The 19,034-nt window shown below is 37.1% G+C and overlaps 1 protein-coding gene across 3 annotated transcripts in view; it reads left to right on the top strand.

Annotated features, from left to right (window-relative positions):
- CERT1 (ceramide transporter 1) overlaps positions 1 to 19,034 on the top strand; it is an 82,662-nt gene that overhangs the window by 46,230 nt on the left and 17,398 nt on the right. For 2 of the 3 annotated variants that reach the window (XM_036402765.2, XM_036402764.2), the window contains exons 4-8: positions 5,405 to 5,512; positions 6,294 to 6,432; positions 7,416 to 7,499; positions 12,901 to 13,058; positions 18,937 to 19,029. In XM_036402765.2, coding sequence (XP_036258658.1) covers positions 5,405 to 5,512; positions 6,294 to 6,432; positions 7,416 to 7,499; positions 12,901 to 13,058; positions 18,937 to 19,029 — 582 coding nt within the window. Of the gene's footprint in view, positions 1 to 2,974; positions 3,065 to 5,404; positions 5,513 to 6,293; positions 6,433 to 7,415; positions 7,500 to 12,900; positions 13,059 to 18,936; positions 19,030 to 19,034 lie in introns of those variants that run through there. The other variant, XM_036402766.1, reaches the window with a different exon arrangement.

The raw sequence follows: 19,034 nt of genomic DNA on the forward strand, positions 1-19,034 counted from the left end.
ATTTCCTTAGGGTGTGAGATAGTTTTCCTTAAATTCTTTGTCAAATACATTACAGAATTCGACAATTCCAACTTTTTTATCCTACAGTTCTTCCTATATATTACATTATGCCAGCCATTTGATAGAGATCTCTATTCTGATGGCTAAATGTTTAAAGATTAGAGGAGAAAAAACAATCAGTTTCTGAATTTAGCAGTGCCAAGGTAACTGCTAATTGCACTAGATGAACAAGGGACTTCGTGGGTTTTGCAGGAACATTTGCTTTGGCAGTTTTTCTTTTTATTGATAAGAAGCATAGATAGGTAATACTATTTATCTGCTGATAAATCTATTCTATGTAGCTGTAAAGCTTTTTGTAGTCCATTTCTTTTAGTGCAAGTAACAACCTGTACTTTGAATCCTAGTGTTTCTTGTTAGGAAAATGTTTATTCTGATTAAGCAAAGTGTAGGCCTCTCAAGTCCATATCCAAAACAGGCTCAGGCTTTCAACAAGTACCTTTTCACAAAGGTGAATAAACCCCCATTGCTGTTTAACTATGCTCTTTAGAAGTATCATTGTGATCTTTAGCCAAGATTCTTCACCATAATGCTGGTGGTAGATACATTTTTCTGGTTCTACAGAGGTGATATTAATGTAAAGATATTTAACTATCTTTGGTTAAAAAATAAAACTAAGCCAGCGACTGGAGTAAGAGGCAATCATTCCTTCCCTGCAATTTTGAAGGATAAATAAGATTGCTTAAATGCCTGTTAACTGTATGTGGCTTAGTCTACTTGCTCTGTCCCCCTGTTGAGACACAGGCTGGGTTTTCCCTACCTGCTCAGTCCCTGCAAGGCACGGGCTTTTCCTCCCACCTAGTGGATGCTCCATGGGAGAGCCAGTTCTTGGACCTCTGCAGCAGTTTTTCCTACTGCTCATCTGCCTGGCTCATCTTCCTTAGTTAGCACTTAACCCTGGCAACACTCCCTTTTGAATTTTATACATTGTGATGATGTAATAATATTTAATATAACTATTATGCAATTTTCTATAACTGTTTAAAATACCGATGTGACTACTGCTTTCACTTGGGATCATAACTGTTCTTTTTTTTAAAGGCAGAGTTGCACGAGTGCTAGCCAGACAATATGTAATGGAATTAATTCATTCTTTAAAATCCACTAGCTTTCAGAGCATGGAGCAAGTAACAACACTTCCTTTAGTGCATTGGAACTGATGCCAAAACATCAGTGCTTTTTCTGCCGGTGTCTAATAGAATGGAATTTATTAATTCTTGTACTACAGTACAGACCTTACTTGTCCCTTTCCTGACAGCCCAGATTCACAGAAGGGATAAATGTACCTTCTTCCAGACTTGCTCATAGTCCCATGACCCAAGAGTACAAGCTGGTTTAGTTTTATTACTAAGACTAAATGTTGATTGTCAGCTTGGATTTTGGTAGTTTTGTTCAGTGAAGAGTTCTATCTTTAAATGTGTTTTTGAATTTGGAATTCCTGGGGATTCCTCCTGTGCACATAACCTTAGTGTTTACTATGGAATTGCAACATATGTCACTGCTGGAGAAAGGTAGGTCTACGTGTCTTTCCTTGTTTTTGCAGTTGCAAAAAAAGGTCAGATTAGAAGCTCTTTCCTTTTAAATAGTCATCTGCACTCTGCTTGGGAGGGCTGTGGGTGGGGAATCACTATCCAGCTGCCCTGACCTGGATTCTGGAATTTTTATCTCTGCCTTCCTGCTAACTACCACGTTAGTTTTGCAACCTTAAATTTCCATTGTCAGCAGCTTCAGAACAATTGAAAAATCAGACCTATAGACCCATGATAATTGTATCTTTAATTTCAGTCCTCAGAAATGCATCCTGTACTGCCCAAAGTGTAGTGTCTGTTGTGTTCTTACTGTCTGCAATAATTTCCTAGGGTAGCCCTGCCTTGGCTCATCCATGCACTAACCCATCTTTCTGAAACATTTGCAGCAAGTCTAAAAATTGCCTTTGGAACACAGTTGTTTTATGGAGCTTATCTGCTTATTTTCCACCAAGCTTTTCATAGTACCTTTCAGCTCTTTTGTGTTACTACCTTTTCTATCTTCTGGGTTTTTTCATAAGATATTGTGTCTTGATCTCTTGGATGTTTGAGTGCAATTGAGTGTATTCTCACAGATTTAGAGAATGAGATTAGAGTCACTGTGTCCTAATATGTGTTCCATCACCTTCTGAGTGAGCTGTATGCCTTAGAGGGAGGAGCTGCCTGCTGGTTGTGTTATGTAAAATAATAAATAATTTATAATGCTAACTGAATATATCTGCCTTGGTGAATAAACATACATTGAAGTGCTTCACAGGTGCATATTGAGACAAAATCAAAAGAATTCCCTGAAGACATGTGAGAATAATTTGCTTTATTTGATTTTTTAAGTGGGAGAACTTTGCTGTGAGTCTGTGCTTTATTCAAGGGTATTATTTTCCACTTAAGGATCCATGCGAGCAGTTACAGAGATCTGCAGTATGATTCTGCAAATACTTAGCTTTTTTTATTGAAAGCAGCTTTTCTGACATACTGCCTTGTTGCTGATACTAGCATCTGCTCCAGTTAAAGGATCACATGAAGCTTTGGATCATGTGGCTCTTTCCTCTTGTGTGTTGTAACAAAAGGATTAATGGATTTCATGCATTGCCTTGGAAAGCTGAAGGTGTTGCAATTACTATCAAATGCCAATTTTAATGTAGCTTTGAAGCTGTGATGTATGCATGGAATTTCAAAGAACTGCATCTTTTTACTGAGCATGGTGATTTGGCATTAGCGCTTGATGGTATGAATTGATACGACTTCTACAAGTAATTTTGTTTTCAAGCAGAGACTGTTGATTTCTATCATATGAACTCTACCAGCGTTTCCAGTTTTTATCTTGGGAAATTACAATTTGTATAAACAGAAGAAACTTTGTCTACATTCCTCTTCTCAATGTAAATGATTATTTCTACAGTGATTAGTTAACGATGATCTGCTTTGCAAGACATAAATGCGGCAGTGACCTGCTCTCGTTTAGATGTTGCGGTAGTAGAATGGTGGGGCTTTGCATGATTCATGCTTTCTTTGTTTGTGTTCATCTGCCTGCATGTGTCTGCTGTGAGCAGGATGGCTTGTCTGTGCAGCAGTTAGAAATGAGTACTTATTTTCTGGTTCTTGTGAAAAATAAGTATTCTCAATGTAATTTTATCTTTTTTCCTTTTGACTGTTCGAATATAATTGTCTGACACAGTTTTGTGAACGTGATCTGTAAATGTACATGCTTTTGATTGTACAAACTCACGACGTGTGCTGTTCAGTCTGCTGTTCTGCCTGCTGAACTTGCTTCTCCATAACAAATAGCTAATAATGTTGCACCTTTTTGTTGGTAGACTTTGCAAGCTGATAGCCGTATCCATATAATCGTGTATGCTGTTCCATGTACAATTCTGTAGCATGGATAAATTATTTAGTGGAAAAAATAATCACAAGCATAAATGAGAAAAATAAATACTCTGCTGAAAAGCTGCCTTAAAAAAAATCAAGCTTACATATTGAAAGAAGGGTTGGGTTTTTTTCTTTCAACTTCAGTTTTTATTATGTGAACTAAATTAGCTGAGCATTGACTGTATGCATAATATAAGAAGAAAAGGATTTAATTCAGATATGGAATATAAGGCATCAGATTTTCTACTTACAAGTTTACAATATTCTTGGAAGTTCTAAAGTAGGAATATATAAGTGTGGCTTTGACTACATCTCAAGTAAAGAAATCCAGAAATTTAGCTTCTTAAGCTTAAAGCAAGATCTTGCATAGGTGTGTTTTCCTCACTTTAAGAACAAAATAAGAAAGCACTTCCTATCTTTAATTAAAATACTCTAACCTCAGTGAAGTGGGTATTTTGGCTACATTTAAAAATTTATTTGTTTTTAAGCCATATCCTATTAAAATGAAGTTTTATCATCTTTCCTAGTGTGTACAAGTTACAGAGAAAATTAAATGAATTTTCATTGTCAAAGTGACTACAATAAAAACATATTGGGTCATCTTAAGATTTGTGGCATATGCTTAAATAAATATTGAAGATACTGATTAAACAGTGAAGTCTTTCTATATTTGTGTTTAAAAGAAATTTAAAAAGAAATGTTTCAAAGTGTTGGGTGACTCTTCTTTTCAGGTTTATGCTTATTAAATGCCTTTGAAACAAAGCAGTCGTATGCCCAAACTCTTACTTGTTACTCAGACATACATACTTTGTCCCTCTTCGCCTAAATTCTTAATTCACACTTCAAAGAACTCTTTGCTTTTCTCTGCTTTTTAACTTATCCACACTCTCCTGCCTTCTCAAAGCCTGTACAGCTCCCAATTTTTCCATAAAATGTACAACAACTGGAATTTCATAATTGCTTCTTCTTTGTTCTATACCATTTTTTTGGTCTCCTCTCTCCCGCCCCATTGGAGTTTTCGTGCTACTGCAGAATTTATTTCTGCCAAAAGTCCTTCACTGTTGTCTCTGTCTGCTTGATCAAACTCATCTGCTAACAGTATTTCATGTATTATTCTGAACCATCTGTTTATTGCTTACATCTCCTTTGCCATGCACATCATTTAGATTAACATTTAGAGGAGTTTATTTTCCTTCAGTTCCTCAGTATCTGCTTCTGTTTGACTTGTGAGGAAATTTGTCAAACTATTTTTGATCTTCTAAATGTTATTCTAATAAACAGATGAGGTTTTTTTCATTTTTTAGTTAGTTACTTTTATTGTATCCTCTCTCTTACTTTTAGTCGTACCTTGTTTTATGTAGACTTCTGTTCTCATGAAATATTAATTTCAGTCTAGTATAAATAATTTTGCCGAAGAGGCCTGAAACAAGAAAACAACTTGATAGAAGCAATTGTCTGATTTTCATTGATATCTATATTGTTGCTTTTAAAAAGAAAATGGTACTATTTGTATTATTGGATGGAGTGACTGAAGTTGATTGTCTTGAGACCTGAACCATGTTTAATCCCCCAATTAATTGTAGAGTAATGTACATTTTTTTAATAGACTGTGTGAAAGTTACTTCTTAGGAATTACATAAACCAAATTAATGAAACTTCCCTTTTTTGTACCATTAAATATATATTGCTGTGTCCTTTTGGGGACACATAATTCATGGTAGGTAACAAATTATTTTGCAAATTGATTAATTGATAATAAAAAATAAGTTTATAATAACTTCACAGATACTACAATCAACATCTTAGATGCAGGCACAGTTTGAGTTGTTTAAACCTCTACTGCAAAAAATAAGTGGATGGGTTCCAGAGAAAATTGCATTAATCTTGTTTTCAGTATTTCTGCTTTATCAAAAGCCTCAGCACTCTAGTTTTTTGTGTGGTTTGATTTTTAGACCGAATCTGGATATGGATCAGAGTCAAGTTTGCGACGTCATGGCTCCATGGTGTCTCTTGTCTCTGGAGCAAGTGGATACTCTGCAACATCCACCTCTTCATTCAAGGTTGGTGCAAAAAGTTTTCCTAATATTCATGCATAAATAACATGCAACTGGAAAAGAAGTTACGTATGAAGACTTATTCACATAATTGTAGAAAAAACACTAAATGGCAGTAGTCCATCATACAGATGATATGGGAAGCTCTCTCATGCCTCTCACGCAATCATTCCTTTCAAACTGAGGTGTCATCTTCTGTGGCAAGGAAATCAAACTTGTGAGTGTATTTATTAACTTTTTCTAGTTTACTCACCAAATATCCTGGGCTCCAAATGAAAACAAACACTAACTCTGTAGTTTAATGAGTGTGATATAGCCCTGCCTGACAAATTATGGCTTTCCTTGTGTCATGCATATGAATATTTAATATATGAACTGAGTGTGCTGTACTTCTGGGAGAGCAGAAAAAGAAAAACACAAGAAAAGGGAATAAAGATTGGAGCAAAGATCTTAAACTGGAGCTGACAGCTTCAGGCAAATACGTATAAAACTGGTAGCATGTAAGTTCACTTTTTATAAGGTTTTGTGGAGTGCTCTGAAGTAGCAGGTGCAGTCAAGAGAAAACATTGAGACCAGTGACAAAATGAGTAAGGAATACTCAGATATGGTTTCTTCTGACATTAACAATATTTCTTAATTGCTGATATCTAAAATGTCCTTAGTGTGCTTCAGTTTCTTCTTCATAGCTGCAGAAATATCTTGTTTAAAATTAAATTGTAGCTATACTGCATCAAGCTATTGTTGAGTATGTAGAAACATTTCACGCCTTTTTTGTTCGTGTTTTCAGAAGGGCCATAGCTTACGTGAGAAGCTTGCAGAAATGGAAACCTTTAGAGACATCTTGTGTAGACAAGTTGATACTTTACAGAAATACTTTGATGCTTGTGCAGATGCAGTTTCCAAAGACGAACTCCAGAGGGATAAAGGTAACACTGTAGCTGAAAACTCTTCCCTCCACTGACTGTAGCTCTTTACCGAGGAAACCTCTTGATACTGTTACAATACAATTTAATGTCTTATATAGTAAAATAATGTATCATAAATTAAGAATAATAAAGTGATGTATCCTAATAGTAAAGGATCAGTCATTTGCATAAATGCATATGCATGTAAATTATTTTTACTTTGGAATTCAGATTTGCTTTAAAATTTTCTTGATGTTAACCTGTAGCTGTCAACTATACAAAAGCAATGCTCTTTTTAAGTGTTTTGTTATAGAACACCAATTGCTAATTCTCACGAATTAAATTTAAATTTATTGCTGTCTCTTACCTGTTATTTTGAAAAATAAATGGAATATTAGTTTTGATAGAAACAATACACCTTAAAAAGTCAAAAGTCCTGCCTTAAGTAATGCTTCTGAGGTGTACTGGCTGGAAATAGAACACTGAATGCACACTTGAGACCATACTAGACTATGATGTGGATGCCTACATATCTCTGAATTGCTTATACCAGAGCACAGCTCGTCACTGTATCTGTGCACTCTGCTGAGGCATTTATATTCATCCCTGTGTTTGTTCTGGCAGTGTGAAACTTTCTGTAGCAATAAAACACCAGAGAAGTGCAATTCCACTTTTTTTTAAACTTTCCAGTGTAGAAGATTAGATAGGTACTGAATCATGGCTCCTGCTTATCCACTTGTAACACCTAAGTATGTTGCTCTCACCAGAGAATTGAGTGCTAAACGTCAATGCTGAGCAATGTTAGATTCTGCTGTTAACTGACATTTACACTGGTACTGGTCTTGGGTCAAAAAAAAACCAAACCCAAAAGGGAGGGAGGGGTCATGACTGTTGTTACAGGAAAAAGTGCTGGCTAAGCATGAAGACAGTCTAGATTCTTTCTTGCACTCCAAAGAACTAGAAAAGATTTCTCACTCCCATAATACACTCTCTCTCAAATCTAGTGGTAGAAGACGATGAAGATGATTTCCCTACAGTACGTCCTGATGGAGATTTTGTACATAACAGTAACAGCAGTAAGGAAAAACGTAAGTGTCTCCCAATTTTTTCAGTGATGAAAATTAGAATGAATGGTATGGTGATACATCTGGTACAAGACAGGTGTATTACGCTATTTTCTAAGCAGGAAAGGGCAAGAATAGCTATTTAAGTGTATGTGAATGGAAGTTCTTCATCACGTTATAATTCTTTAGCACTTCTAGTAATTCTCTGAGTTATTCTTAATTCACACAAATACTAATGCAAGTTTGTCAAGCTGTAATTCCCTATTCTGTGTCTAAAGTCGTTGTTGCTATAAAATTCTGTTGAAACAGCTGCATTATTCAAATATTGTGAACTGAGATTTTGTAACAGGTTATTGCAAGTGTTACCTGCTTTAGGAGTTCGGTGGAGTTCAGTGCTTTTCCACTTAGGGGTGTCCCGCTATGGTTTTCACAAGTACTATGGCTGTGGAATGGTTAAGACATCACTGTTAGTGATTCTTATTTATCATAATTTTAGAGCTTTTTTGCTGTCTTTTCATTGTTATAATGAGCAGAATTCTGATACTTGTTTTTATCATAAATGAACTAGTTATTTTAATCACTGTACCCATAAAGCAAATGTGAAGAACTCATGCAAGTCTTGCTGTTCAAGAAATTTGATAGTTCTGGCCTGGAGGAAGTTGTGTATGCATTTAAACTGTATTTGCATTTTTCTTAGACCTTCTCATGTTTTCTGACTGAAATATTCTAGTGTTTACACTCTACTTGTTGGCAATTCAGTTAGTCCTAAGGTATTTCTTAGACTTGATTCACAAAGCTTAGAAGTTGCACCTCCAGTTTCAAGTGTGATGGAATCTCCCAAAGTTCTCACTAGAAATGTTTTTTAAAGTGTAAATACTTTCATGAAGAACCTAGAAAATATAGGGCAAAATAAACCTTTTCTGTGTCTTCTGTTTTGTTTTTAATTGGTTTTTGTTCCCATGTATTACGTATTTCCTTCTTGTATTTAAGTGCTTTTTCTAAAGCATATCCAAAAGTGTTGTGATGAGAGAGAAAAGGAAATGGAAGGAGCTTTTCAGCTTACTTCCAGAATTCATCACATAAGTAGATTTTTCTACTGAATACTAATTGTAATGCTGATTTCAGAGACTAAGTAGCATAACACCAAAAGTTTTCAAGCAAGTGTAAGCAGGTGTATAGTTCCACTAACCCTGTTGTCTGTATGAAACTGTACTTTTTTTTTAAGAACTGTTAAGTTAGATTTCAGAAAACTAAAAAGATTTCTTTAACAAATGCTAAGTAAGAGTTTAATTTTACTGCATGATTCATTTTGGAAGAGAAGTCTTTGTCAAACTCAATTTTTGTACAATCATGTAGGAGTTTCAGCTTAATTTACTGGTAGAAAATCTTTTCATATCTACGTTGTTCTGGTGCATCTGTAATATATATGCATATACGATGGGGAATGTCATTAGGAAAGTCTGTATATTTAATGGAGCTGGTCATCAAGCTTTTGGGAACTTACGTGCTAGGAAATCGATACTTGGTGTTATGGATACCTGTATAAACTCACTCACTAGAGCTCCCTACGGGAAATAATTCTGCAACCCCTTGCATATTGCAGAACTTCTAATTCCAGATGAGTCCTGTATTCCATTAAATTTACTTCCCATCAATTATTTTTATGAAAATATTTATCCCCATTTCGGTTTTTCTGTGTCTCAGTCTGATTTCTAATGGCTAAATTAATTAAATATTTAGTCGCTGAGTGCTGCAAAGCTTGATTAGAAATGAATAATTAGACTTTCTGTCTTAAAGTGGAATTAAAAGTGATACAATGGGGGAAGTAGGTGTCTCAGGTTGAGACAGCCATGCTCATGTATAGGGCAGAAAAAAAGGTCAGACTGAACTGGCAATGAAAGATTAATCTTGAACTACACCCTTTTTAAAGCTTAGCCTCAGAGCAGCTGTTAAAATTCGGTTTCTCAATTTTCAGGTTCTCTTGTTCAAATTTCTATCTCATCCTGGAAGGACTCCCAACAATCTTCTTAACCCAACAATCTTCTTAATAGCTTACAAGTGGTTGCCTGTTTATTCTGAGATGGTTCTCCTCTCAGTGGTTCAGGAAGTGAGGCATTGGTTCAACGTCTTAATTTAGCTTACTATGATATGATGAAATGTTTGAGCCTACTGTTCAAACTACTAGTGCACCAATCTAAAGCTCACATTATTAGATTTAAGACTGACTTAAGGGGCCATATTCAAATTGACTTTTTCAATTTGTTCTCTGTGTGGGAGGAGAAAGTTAATGTAAGTATGGACATTTGTGTACTGCTCTGAAGGTGATTTGGATAGGGAAGCTTTTTCTTTTCTGTGTTCTATAGGGTCTTTAGGTGAAGAGGTAGGTAGAGTACTATGAAGTTGTTTAAATGTATTGGCCACCTTCCAATTACAAGATCTGATAATTAGAACTGTAAAAATTTTATATAAAACACCAAGGTATGGTGTCTGGCTGATCCCTATTTGCCCATTGGGATCTTATATTCAGGAATGTAGAGTCTTGATCTCTAAGTGTTCCCATTCATCCCCTCAGGAAAGAGAACATATTTAGATATAAATTTCCTAAGAATAGGAAGAGCAGGAGTAACCTACTTAAGGAACCACCTTGAATATGGAAGACGTCTTTTGAACTGGAACTATAAAGATGGAAGTGTTACAAAGGCTGAAGAAGAGAAATTTGATGTAAATTACAGCAGAGATTTATGCTGGATTTTTGTGCTTTGAATGGAGGAAAAATATTGTTGAAAAACTGGGGTTGTTCTTAAAGAAAAACTAATCATATTGATCCTATTGCAATCCACAGAGGATAACAACAGTAGGCATCAAGAAATGGACATGAACACAAATATTTGTTTTTCACGTAGAATTACTTAAGTGACATAATGTGTTAACGGAGCATAAAATGGAAAAAAAATGGAAGAACATCTTTCTACCTACTCTCTTTAGAATACTTTCCTGTTTCTCTGGAAAACAGATTTGATCAAACAGTGGGAAGGTGTTACCAGCAGAATCTTGGGAGCAAGAAGGGAAACACCTATCCTAACAGACACAAAGGTCTAGGAGAGAAAAGCTAAAGAGCTATTGAAAGTCAAAGAATGGTATGAAGAATTCTTTTTATGAAACAAAAGAGAAAGCAAGTCAGCAATAGAGAGCGTAGATGGGATAATGAAAAATAAACTGCTTGGAAGATGTTGAAATTGATGTTACGGTGGGAGACAAAATTATCCTGCTTTTGTCAGTTGATGGCATGCAGTTTGATAACCAAAGAGCAGTTGCAGCAGTAAGAACTCTTTCCTATTAGTCTTTACCTTTAAACATAGATCTCCAGATGCCTGGTTTAATTTTGAAATAATCAATTTGTAGCTGACATGAAAAAAAGTGTAGAAAAGGAATCAGAAATGTGTTTGGTCTCTCCAAATAGAAAATCTTCTCACAAGTATTTGTAAAATGTCAAAGCTCAGTTGTTCCTGAGGTGAGGGTTGAGGTCATCTCCCTACATGCTTCAGAAAGACAGATACTTCCTGTGATTAGGAATGAATCAAAATACTTGTATCCATCATAAGGAATCAGTTCAGTGACCATCTCTTTTAAAAAAAAATTAAAATCTTCTGCAAGATTTTCATTTTTGCCCATAATTGTAATGACTGAAAAAATTTGGGCACTGACTTTAAGTCTGCAGCTCTTCATCTGAGACTAGTCATTAAAGAATGGCTTAGGACTGTACAGAAGTGTTAATAAGATGTGGCTGAGACCTCAAAAGGGACAAAAGTTCTATCTTTTCCAGAAAATTAAGCTGTGTTGCTGTATTTCCCTTAAATTCTACTGCAGAGATTTCTGAAATTACTTATATAGTGTTGCAGCTAGTGACAGTTTCTTCAGCATGTCTGCATATTTCCTAAGTGAGAGAGAAAAATCACATCTGCAAGCATTATAGCTGTGCTGTTAAGCCTGCATGTGAACCTAGCCTACACCAACAGGAGGAATTATTAGTGTGAAACCATCTTTTTCAGTTGTGAAGTATTATGGGCAATGTTCTTGTATAATTTTAATTATTTTCAGTGGAGACACTCCTTGCCAGCTTATGCCACTGTCAGTGTCAGTCCCCTCTGTGTTCCCTCTGCAGCTGTTGGGGAGGGAGAGCTGGTCTGCTCATTATCATTTCTGAAACAATTTTTTTGTTCTCTTGCTTTTCTTTTTTTTTTCTTCCAGCCCCCATCATTTTCACCTTTTAGAGAATGTTCCCGATTAACATTTAAAATAAAAAAGGTCGTATTCTACCATAGTATGTCTGCTTCTTGAGGTATTTGGAGTTGTGTGTAGTCCGTAATTACTTGTTTGAAAATTACTTTGATTCCTTTTGAAAGGGGGGCATGTAAAACCTCTAGAGACTTAAACCACTGCTGAAGACCATGTGATGATTGCTTTCCATTCCCTAAGTGCACACACTGTTCTGTCATTACAGAATGGAACCGCTTGAAAGTTCTGCTTTGCTCTTGCAGACAAATAAACTTACTCAAAAATTAATTGGTACTTTTTAAACTGTAAAAGTCATATGTTGACAAACTGACAGACTGGAGGAAAAAATTATGTCAGTCCAGGTGATAAGTCAGGAGCTTGCTCTTTGGCAATAGCAGGAGTTGCTTTAACTTCAGTTCAAACTTGGGTTCAGTCAGCTTCAATTTGAGTGTTACTTCTGCTTTGTAATATTTTCTGACATTCATGTGCAGTGCTTGATATGTTATTATGTCAACCTACGTACCAGTATGACATATAATAGGTACCTTCTTTTTTGCACACATTTTAAATGACTTGTTTAAATAGCCTTAGCAACAGATGGCGTGGTTGACAGCTTAAAGCAGTTCTTGGAACTGTAAGACTCACAGTACTTGGAAAATTCAGCACATTTGATGCTTTTATCTTATACCTTTTTACTTTTAGGTTTTAAAATTTGTAATTATATGCTTAAAAGAACCTTGAATTATACATTTTGGATTTGATGACATTTTGAAATTGTTCCTTTCTCAGTGCTGAGTCTGATACGTTTTAAGGTTGCTCTGTGTTAATTAGGCCCCATTTCAAGCTGTCAAACTGCTATTGTTACAAACTATTACCACTCCCTCCACCCACATGATTTGCAGAGTGCAGAGTAATACAGCATTACAAGCAGGCTTGAAATACAGTGTAGCAAGATGAAGCTGCAAGGATCTGTTTCGCCTTTTGAATATTTTTCTTTATCCTGTGGATAACTGTGGACATTATTATCACTTCAGAATTTTATTTTTAAATTAACTTTGTAGCCAGTCTGTTGTCTTCAAATATCACATATCCATGTGAGGTGCTTATTTGATTAAGGCAGCTATCAGTGATCTCATATATGTGTTTTTAGTGTTTCCACATGTGACACCCAAAGGAATTAATGGCATAGACTTTAAAGGAGAAGCTATAACTTTCAAGGCAACTACTGCTGGAATCCTTGCTACACTCTCTCATTGTATTGAACTCATGGTAAAACGTGAAGAAAGCTGGCAAAAAAGGCTAGATAAGGTAAGATCATTTTCCTTTTACTTTTGTTGAAAAAAAAAAGTTTCTTTAGCTTGAAATTGAAATTTCAAATAAGTTATTACTAACTCCGGTACTCAAACAACTGCTTTTATTTTTATATACAACATTTATTAATTTCAGGTGCTTAAATTATTAACCGTATAAAATGTTAAGGAGCCTTGTTCTGAGTGGTGATATAGTGTTGATATAGTAGCTCTTTTCATCATAGTCTTTTTTTCACAGCACTTATTCAGATAGTAGTCCTATAGTCTTTATATCTGTAAAGAATCTGAAATTATCTCATAGTAGTAAGTGTATTGCTTACAGCCTTCTGACATAGACTTAATTATCCATGCATGCAAAATGATGTGCAAGTCTCTGAAATGGTTTTAGTATGATAAGAGGTGGTGATAATACTGGGGAGAACAACGAATTCTAACTTTATATGTCTCCTCAAGATAAAATTATTTCACTGTCCTCTAAGAGACTGTTGAGATTAAGTTATACTTTATATAGTTAAATCTTCTGTATCGTGTTAGAGTATCTGTTATTCTAGCCAGTGATAGTCCATTCTGAACCTACTCAACCAGTGTAACAGCTTTAAAGGAGCTGTCTGAGATCTGTTGTTGGAGGCATGGCAGGCCGGAGTTCAGGCTTTAATTTTTAGAATCCTACCATTGCTGGCTGGTGTGTGCTGCAGCTGTCCTTCTGTTCTCCTTCCATGTTTTGATGTCACATATACCATGTATCAAATCTTACTCTATTTAGTGATACATTTTTCAAAGAATGAACATATTCAGACTTATTTGAATCATTGACCCTGTCTTCTCTGTTGTTTGTGCATATGTCAAAGGCCTGGCCCTGTGTCAGTGTATTGTGACTTCTGTCAACAATTCTTTACTGGTTCAACTGAGCATTGGAAGAATTACAGTAGCCTGTTTATAAGATCATTGGGGAGTTCAGGTTAGATAGATACCTCAAGAACTCTCTCTTGGTCTAACCTTCATCTTAAAGTAAGGACAGTTTGAGTCAGACCAGGTTGCTTTATCAAGGCTCTAGACAGCCCAAATCTTCTAAGCAGGTCTGCTCCTCATCTGTTGTTAGAATGAAAAAGTTTTGCCTTATATCCTGTTGGAGTAAGTTTTCTTCCAGTATCTGATGCTTATTTTTCAGCCTTCTCCTGTGAACCGTGAGGAGACTGGCTCAATTTCTTTATTAGTTTCTTAAACATATCAGAAGGATACTGTTAGATGCTACAGCAAAAGCCTTCCCTGTGCTGGACAAACACTCTTCATTTGTGTTGATGAGACTTTCCTTAGAGCATGTTTTCCTTGCCCATACTACAGTATATTATAATAAGGAATAATATGTTAAAATATAATTTGAAATTATTTAGGTTTGGGTTTTGTCACTTTTTTATTGTCTTGTGAACTAGCTTTAAAGCACTTGTGGAAGAAGCAAGTGGTTAGCAAATTCAAGGCTCAATTTCACTTGAGTCTCATGGGACTAATGTCTCATACAGTAAGAGTAAGTACATTTTAAAGGGGCTCACAAACTCCTTTCAACTTCTTTTCCCAGGAATTAAAAGGGAAAAGCTCCTGAAACCTGAGAGTTTTCAACTTGCTCTGCTTTGGCAGACTTGCAACTTTCAAAAAGGCCCATTTGTCAATGACATTTTCTGGGGTTTAGAGGACACTTAGGGTATTAAGTACCTTAATTAGTTTATAAAGTCATTACTTTGTATTCCTCCCTTTGCTCACCTTTTGGAAGAGGAGATTTTTTCTTGAATGAAATAACTAGACTTGTGGTGGGATAGCCTTGGCAGAGAGTGAAATGCTCACCACCTATTCAGCCGGATTAGGTAGAAGAGTAGAATGAGAAAGCTCATGGGTCAAGAGAAAGACAGGAAGATTGCCCCCTGGTTTTTGACATGGCAGAACATTCTGGACACATGGAAAATCAATTTGTTGCTGATTTAAAATAACGGGAAGTTAATGGGAAACAGAAGGACAAACAGTAGAATAAGTTATCTTGCCCCTTTCCCTGAGATCAGCTTCATTCCTTCCCTGTTGGCTCCTCTGCCAGAATCATAAAATCATTAAGGTTGGAAAAGACTTCAAACCTTATCAAGTCCAATGGTGCACCAGTAAACCATGTCCCTGATTGCCACATCTACACCTCTTTTAACATTGCCAGGCTCAGTGATACCACCACTTGCCAGAGCAGGGCAGTCTGTTCCAATGCTTGTCTCCCCTTTCAGTGAAGAACTTCCTGATGATATCCAGTCTAGCCCTCCCCTGCTGCAGCTTGAGACTGTTTCCTCTTCTGCTTGTGCTTGTTAGCTTGGGAGGAAAGACCAACCCCACCTGGCTACAGCCTCCTTCCAGGCAGTTGTAGAGAGCAATGATGTCTTCCCTGAGCCTCCTTTTTTCCAGACTAGACAGCCCCAGCTCCCTCAGCCACTCCTCACAGGAATTGTGCTCCAGACACTTCATCAACTCCATTGCTCTTCTCTGGACAGCATCTTGATGTCCTTCCTGAACTGAGGGTCCCAAAACTGAACACGGGATTTCAGGTGTGGCTTCACCTCTTCTGACTACAGGGGGCCAATCCCTGCCCTGGCCCTGCTGGCCACAGCATTGCTGATCCAGGCCAGGATGCCATTGGCCTTCTTGGCCACCTGGGCACAGCCTGGCTCATGTTCAGCTGCTGTCACCAGCACCCCCAGGTCCTTTCCAGCCACTCTGCCCCAGCCTGTGGAGCTGCCTGGGGTCGGTGTGACCCAAGGGCAGGACCCAGCACTGGGCCTTGTGGAACCTCTCTTATGGAACCACTGGCCTCAGCCATGATCCAGCCTATCCAGATCCCTGTGCAGAGCCTTCCTGCCCTCCAGGAAGCAGCAAATCAGCACTCCCACCAAGCTTGGTGTCATTTGTGAACTGCCTGAGAGTGCACTTGATCCCCTTGGCCTCATCATCCGTAGAGATATGAACCACGACTTGCCCAAATACTGAGCCCTGCCAACAGCAGTGGTGGAAGGCTACCAGCTGGATGTAGCTCCATTCACCACCACTATCTGGGCCCAGCCTTCCAGACAGATGTTTCTTAAGTACTGAAGAGTATACTCAGCCAAACCCTGGGCTGCCATTTTCTCCAGGATATTGCTGTGGGAAATGGAGTCAAAGGCTTTAGTGAAGTCTAGACAGACGACATCCACAGGCTTTCCCTCATCCATTAAGCAGGTCACCCTGTCATAGAAGCTCAGGTTGGTAAGGCAGGACCTGCCTTTCACAAACCCTGGCTGGCTTGGCTGATTGTTCAGTACACAAGTGTGCTCTCACTTGAGGTAGTATGCTCCATAACCTTACTTACTGCCTGCTAGCAACAGGCAGTGCAGGGTGAGGAATGTTGCATTTGCAATTAGTCCAAAACTTCATCTTTGCCATTCCTTCCTCCTCATAGATTTTTTCCAGCTCTAGTGCCTCCATTGGTGACAGCCCTCTGGGAAAACAAATCTTTTGCAGTGTAGATCCTTCATGGGATGTGGTTCCTTCAGGAAATACCCCTGCAGTTTGGACATACATATTCTCTGCCCTGGAGCTGTGCCTCCTCACCTCCTCATCTTCTTGGTCTTGGCATCTCCGTGATTTCTCACTTTTTCTTCCAATTCTTCTTTCCACAGAGTGTTTTTTATTCCTTTTTTTTTTTCCCTCAGAGATGTGTCACATGCATGGTGGTTGGGCTAACCTGTGTGTTGCAGTGAGTCTGTTTTGGAGTTGGCAAGGGCCACCTGTGTCTGCCACAAGGCAGCCTCTGTCTTCTCCCATAAATGCTACCCATGCGAGCAGCACCTTGATGTCTACACCCTTAATTACAGCAATTGACTGTATTCATACCTCTGCTACCATTATTCCAGAGTGGTAGAGCTGCTTTTGGTTTAGTTTTATCTTTTCATTTTAGTGCTTAAATATCAGTTTTTAAGAGTAACTTTTATAACTATGGGCCTGATCAAGAGACATTGCTTTCCACGTGGTAGATAGGTGTGGTGTAGATCTTTGTCCTTTTGATTTTCTTGAATCTGTCTGTAAACTTCTCTAAAAAGGAAATAAATATTGTGCGATGATAGAAGTACAGGATATATGATTAGTTTTCTTACACTACCAAAACAGTCAAATGTCCAGAATGAAATTGATGTGTATTGTAGTATTATCTAAAGTTATTGTAGTTACAGCTTTTCTTTCCACCTTTTATAATTAATTAGCTCTTAGGATCTTGAGCTTGACTTTTTGTCTCCAGTACAGTATATAATACAGTGAATGTATTTTAAAACACTTTTCTTAAAATATATACACATTTTATACACAAAGGATTTTGTCATTAGTATTTGATCCACTGTTTTACTTGCAATAAAGTCTTTGTGATGATGCTTTTCATGTTATCTTGACTGCTACAGCATTTTTCTGTTTTTGTTTCTGCCTTCTCTAATATTATTACCAGGAGAAACTGGCAAATTTGGAGAGTCGTATTTTGACACGTGAATTGTAACTAATTTGCAGATTGAATTACAGAAAGTATGGGGATTTGGAGTGAGTGGGAGAAGGAGTTGTGTTTTAGGTGGGGGTCTGTTTTGTTTTTTATTCCAAATCTGGTAACATTTCTGTACTTTTCTCAGTGACTTTTGCTCAAGTCATGCTTTATGTATCTTCAGGACTCTCCAGTTCCTTTCAAAAAAGATAATCATGCAAAATTTTGTGACACCTGTTAGCAGGTACTGCCTCTTTGATTGCTTCAGAAAGGAAAAGCCTACAGTCACAATTAAGGACAATATTGTCTCCATCAAAATGTTGTGGTGGTTTGTGTGTGTGTGTGTGTGTGTGTGTGTGTGTGTGTGTGTGTGTGTGTGTGTGTGTGTAAAACTATGCTACTTTGTTCTACATCAAAAGTATTCCCTAACTGTAAATGGGAAAATGTGTTTGAGGGAATGTTAGCACCAAATTCCCAGTTCGTAAATTTGTCTTTTCAATATTGCTTTAGGGTTTTCCACTGAATCTTTAAATTTCAGTTTGGGTTGCTGAATAATTAAACCCATATCTACAAGAAGCGTGTGATGTCCACCTGTTAGACTTAACTTGATTTCATCTGAAGTGATTTTGAAAAGGGACAGAGAAACATCTTGCAAAAAAAGCTGATTTTTCAGAAGCTATTTCAGAAGTGTTTATAGCTTTTTCACGGAAAATATCTGGCAGTATGCTGAATTTGTAGAGGCAATATTAGACTTAGTCTGATTTTGGCATTACAATTATTTTATTCAAAATAGACAATGATATAGTCACCATCAGGTTTCTACATAGACTGGCACCTAATACAGTCACAACCTGTTACTGGACAAGGGTATCAAGTTGTGCTCTCTGCATGGAATCCACAAAATTATTCACGTTGCCCTAATTATAGATACAAACTTGTTAGTGTATCACTACATTCAGCATGTTAGCTTTTTACCAGTTTTAGTTTTACCCTTTGTTATCCCTGCCCAAGTATCTGTGTCAAGGAAGTTTATATGAAGTGTCAGATACAAAGTATGACTCCCAATGAAGCATGAACAACTATGCTTAAACTAGAAACCAGTTTTTGCTTGCTGATCTGGTTTCTTCCACATGACTTAGAAGGTATCCTCAAGGTAGCTAGTTCCCCAAACTTTCTATTATATATGCATGTATATTGGCGCATATAATGCATACATGCAAATAAACTCAGAAATTCATCAGCTTTGCAGTTGATGCTTGGAGAAAACACTACCCTGGCTGTTCCATTTATTGGCATGTTGACATTTCATTTTTGCTGCATTAAATGGTCTGCATTAAATGGTCATGTAATTTTACAGGAGACAGAGAAAAGGAGAAGAATTGAAGAAGCATACAAAAATGCTGTGACAGAACTGAAGAAAAAGTCCCACTTTGGAGGGCCAGACTATGAGGTATG

This window comes from Molothrus ater, chromosome Z (genome assembly GCF_012460135.2).
Source record: "Molothrus ater isolate BHLD 08-10-18 breed brown headed cowbird chromosome Z, BPBGC_Mater_1.1, whole genome shotgun sequence".
Taxonomy (NCBI): Eukaryota; Metazoa; Chordata; class Aves; order Passeriformes; family Icteridae; genus Molothrus; species Molothrus ater.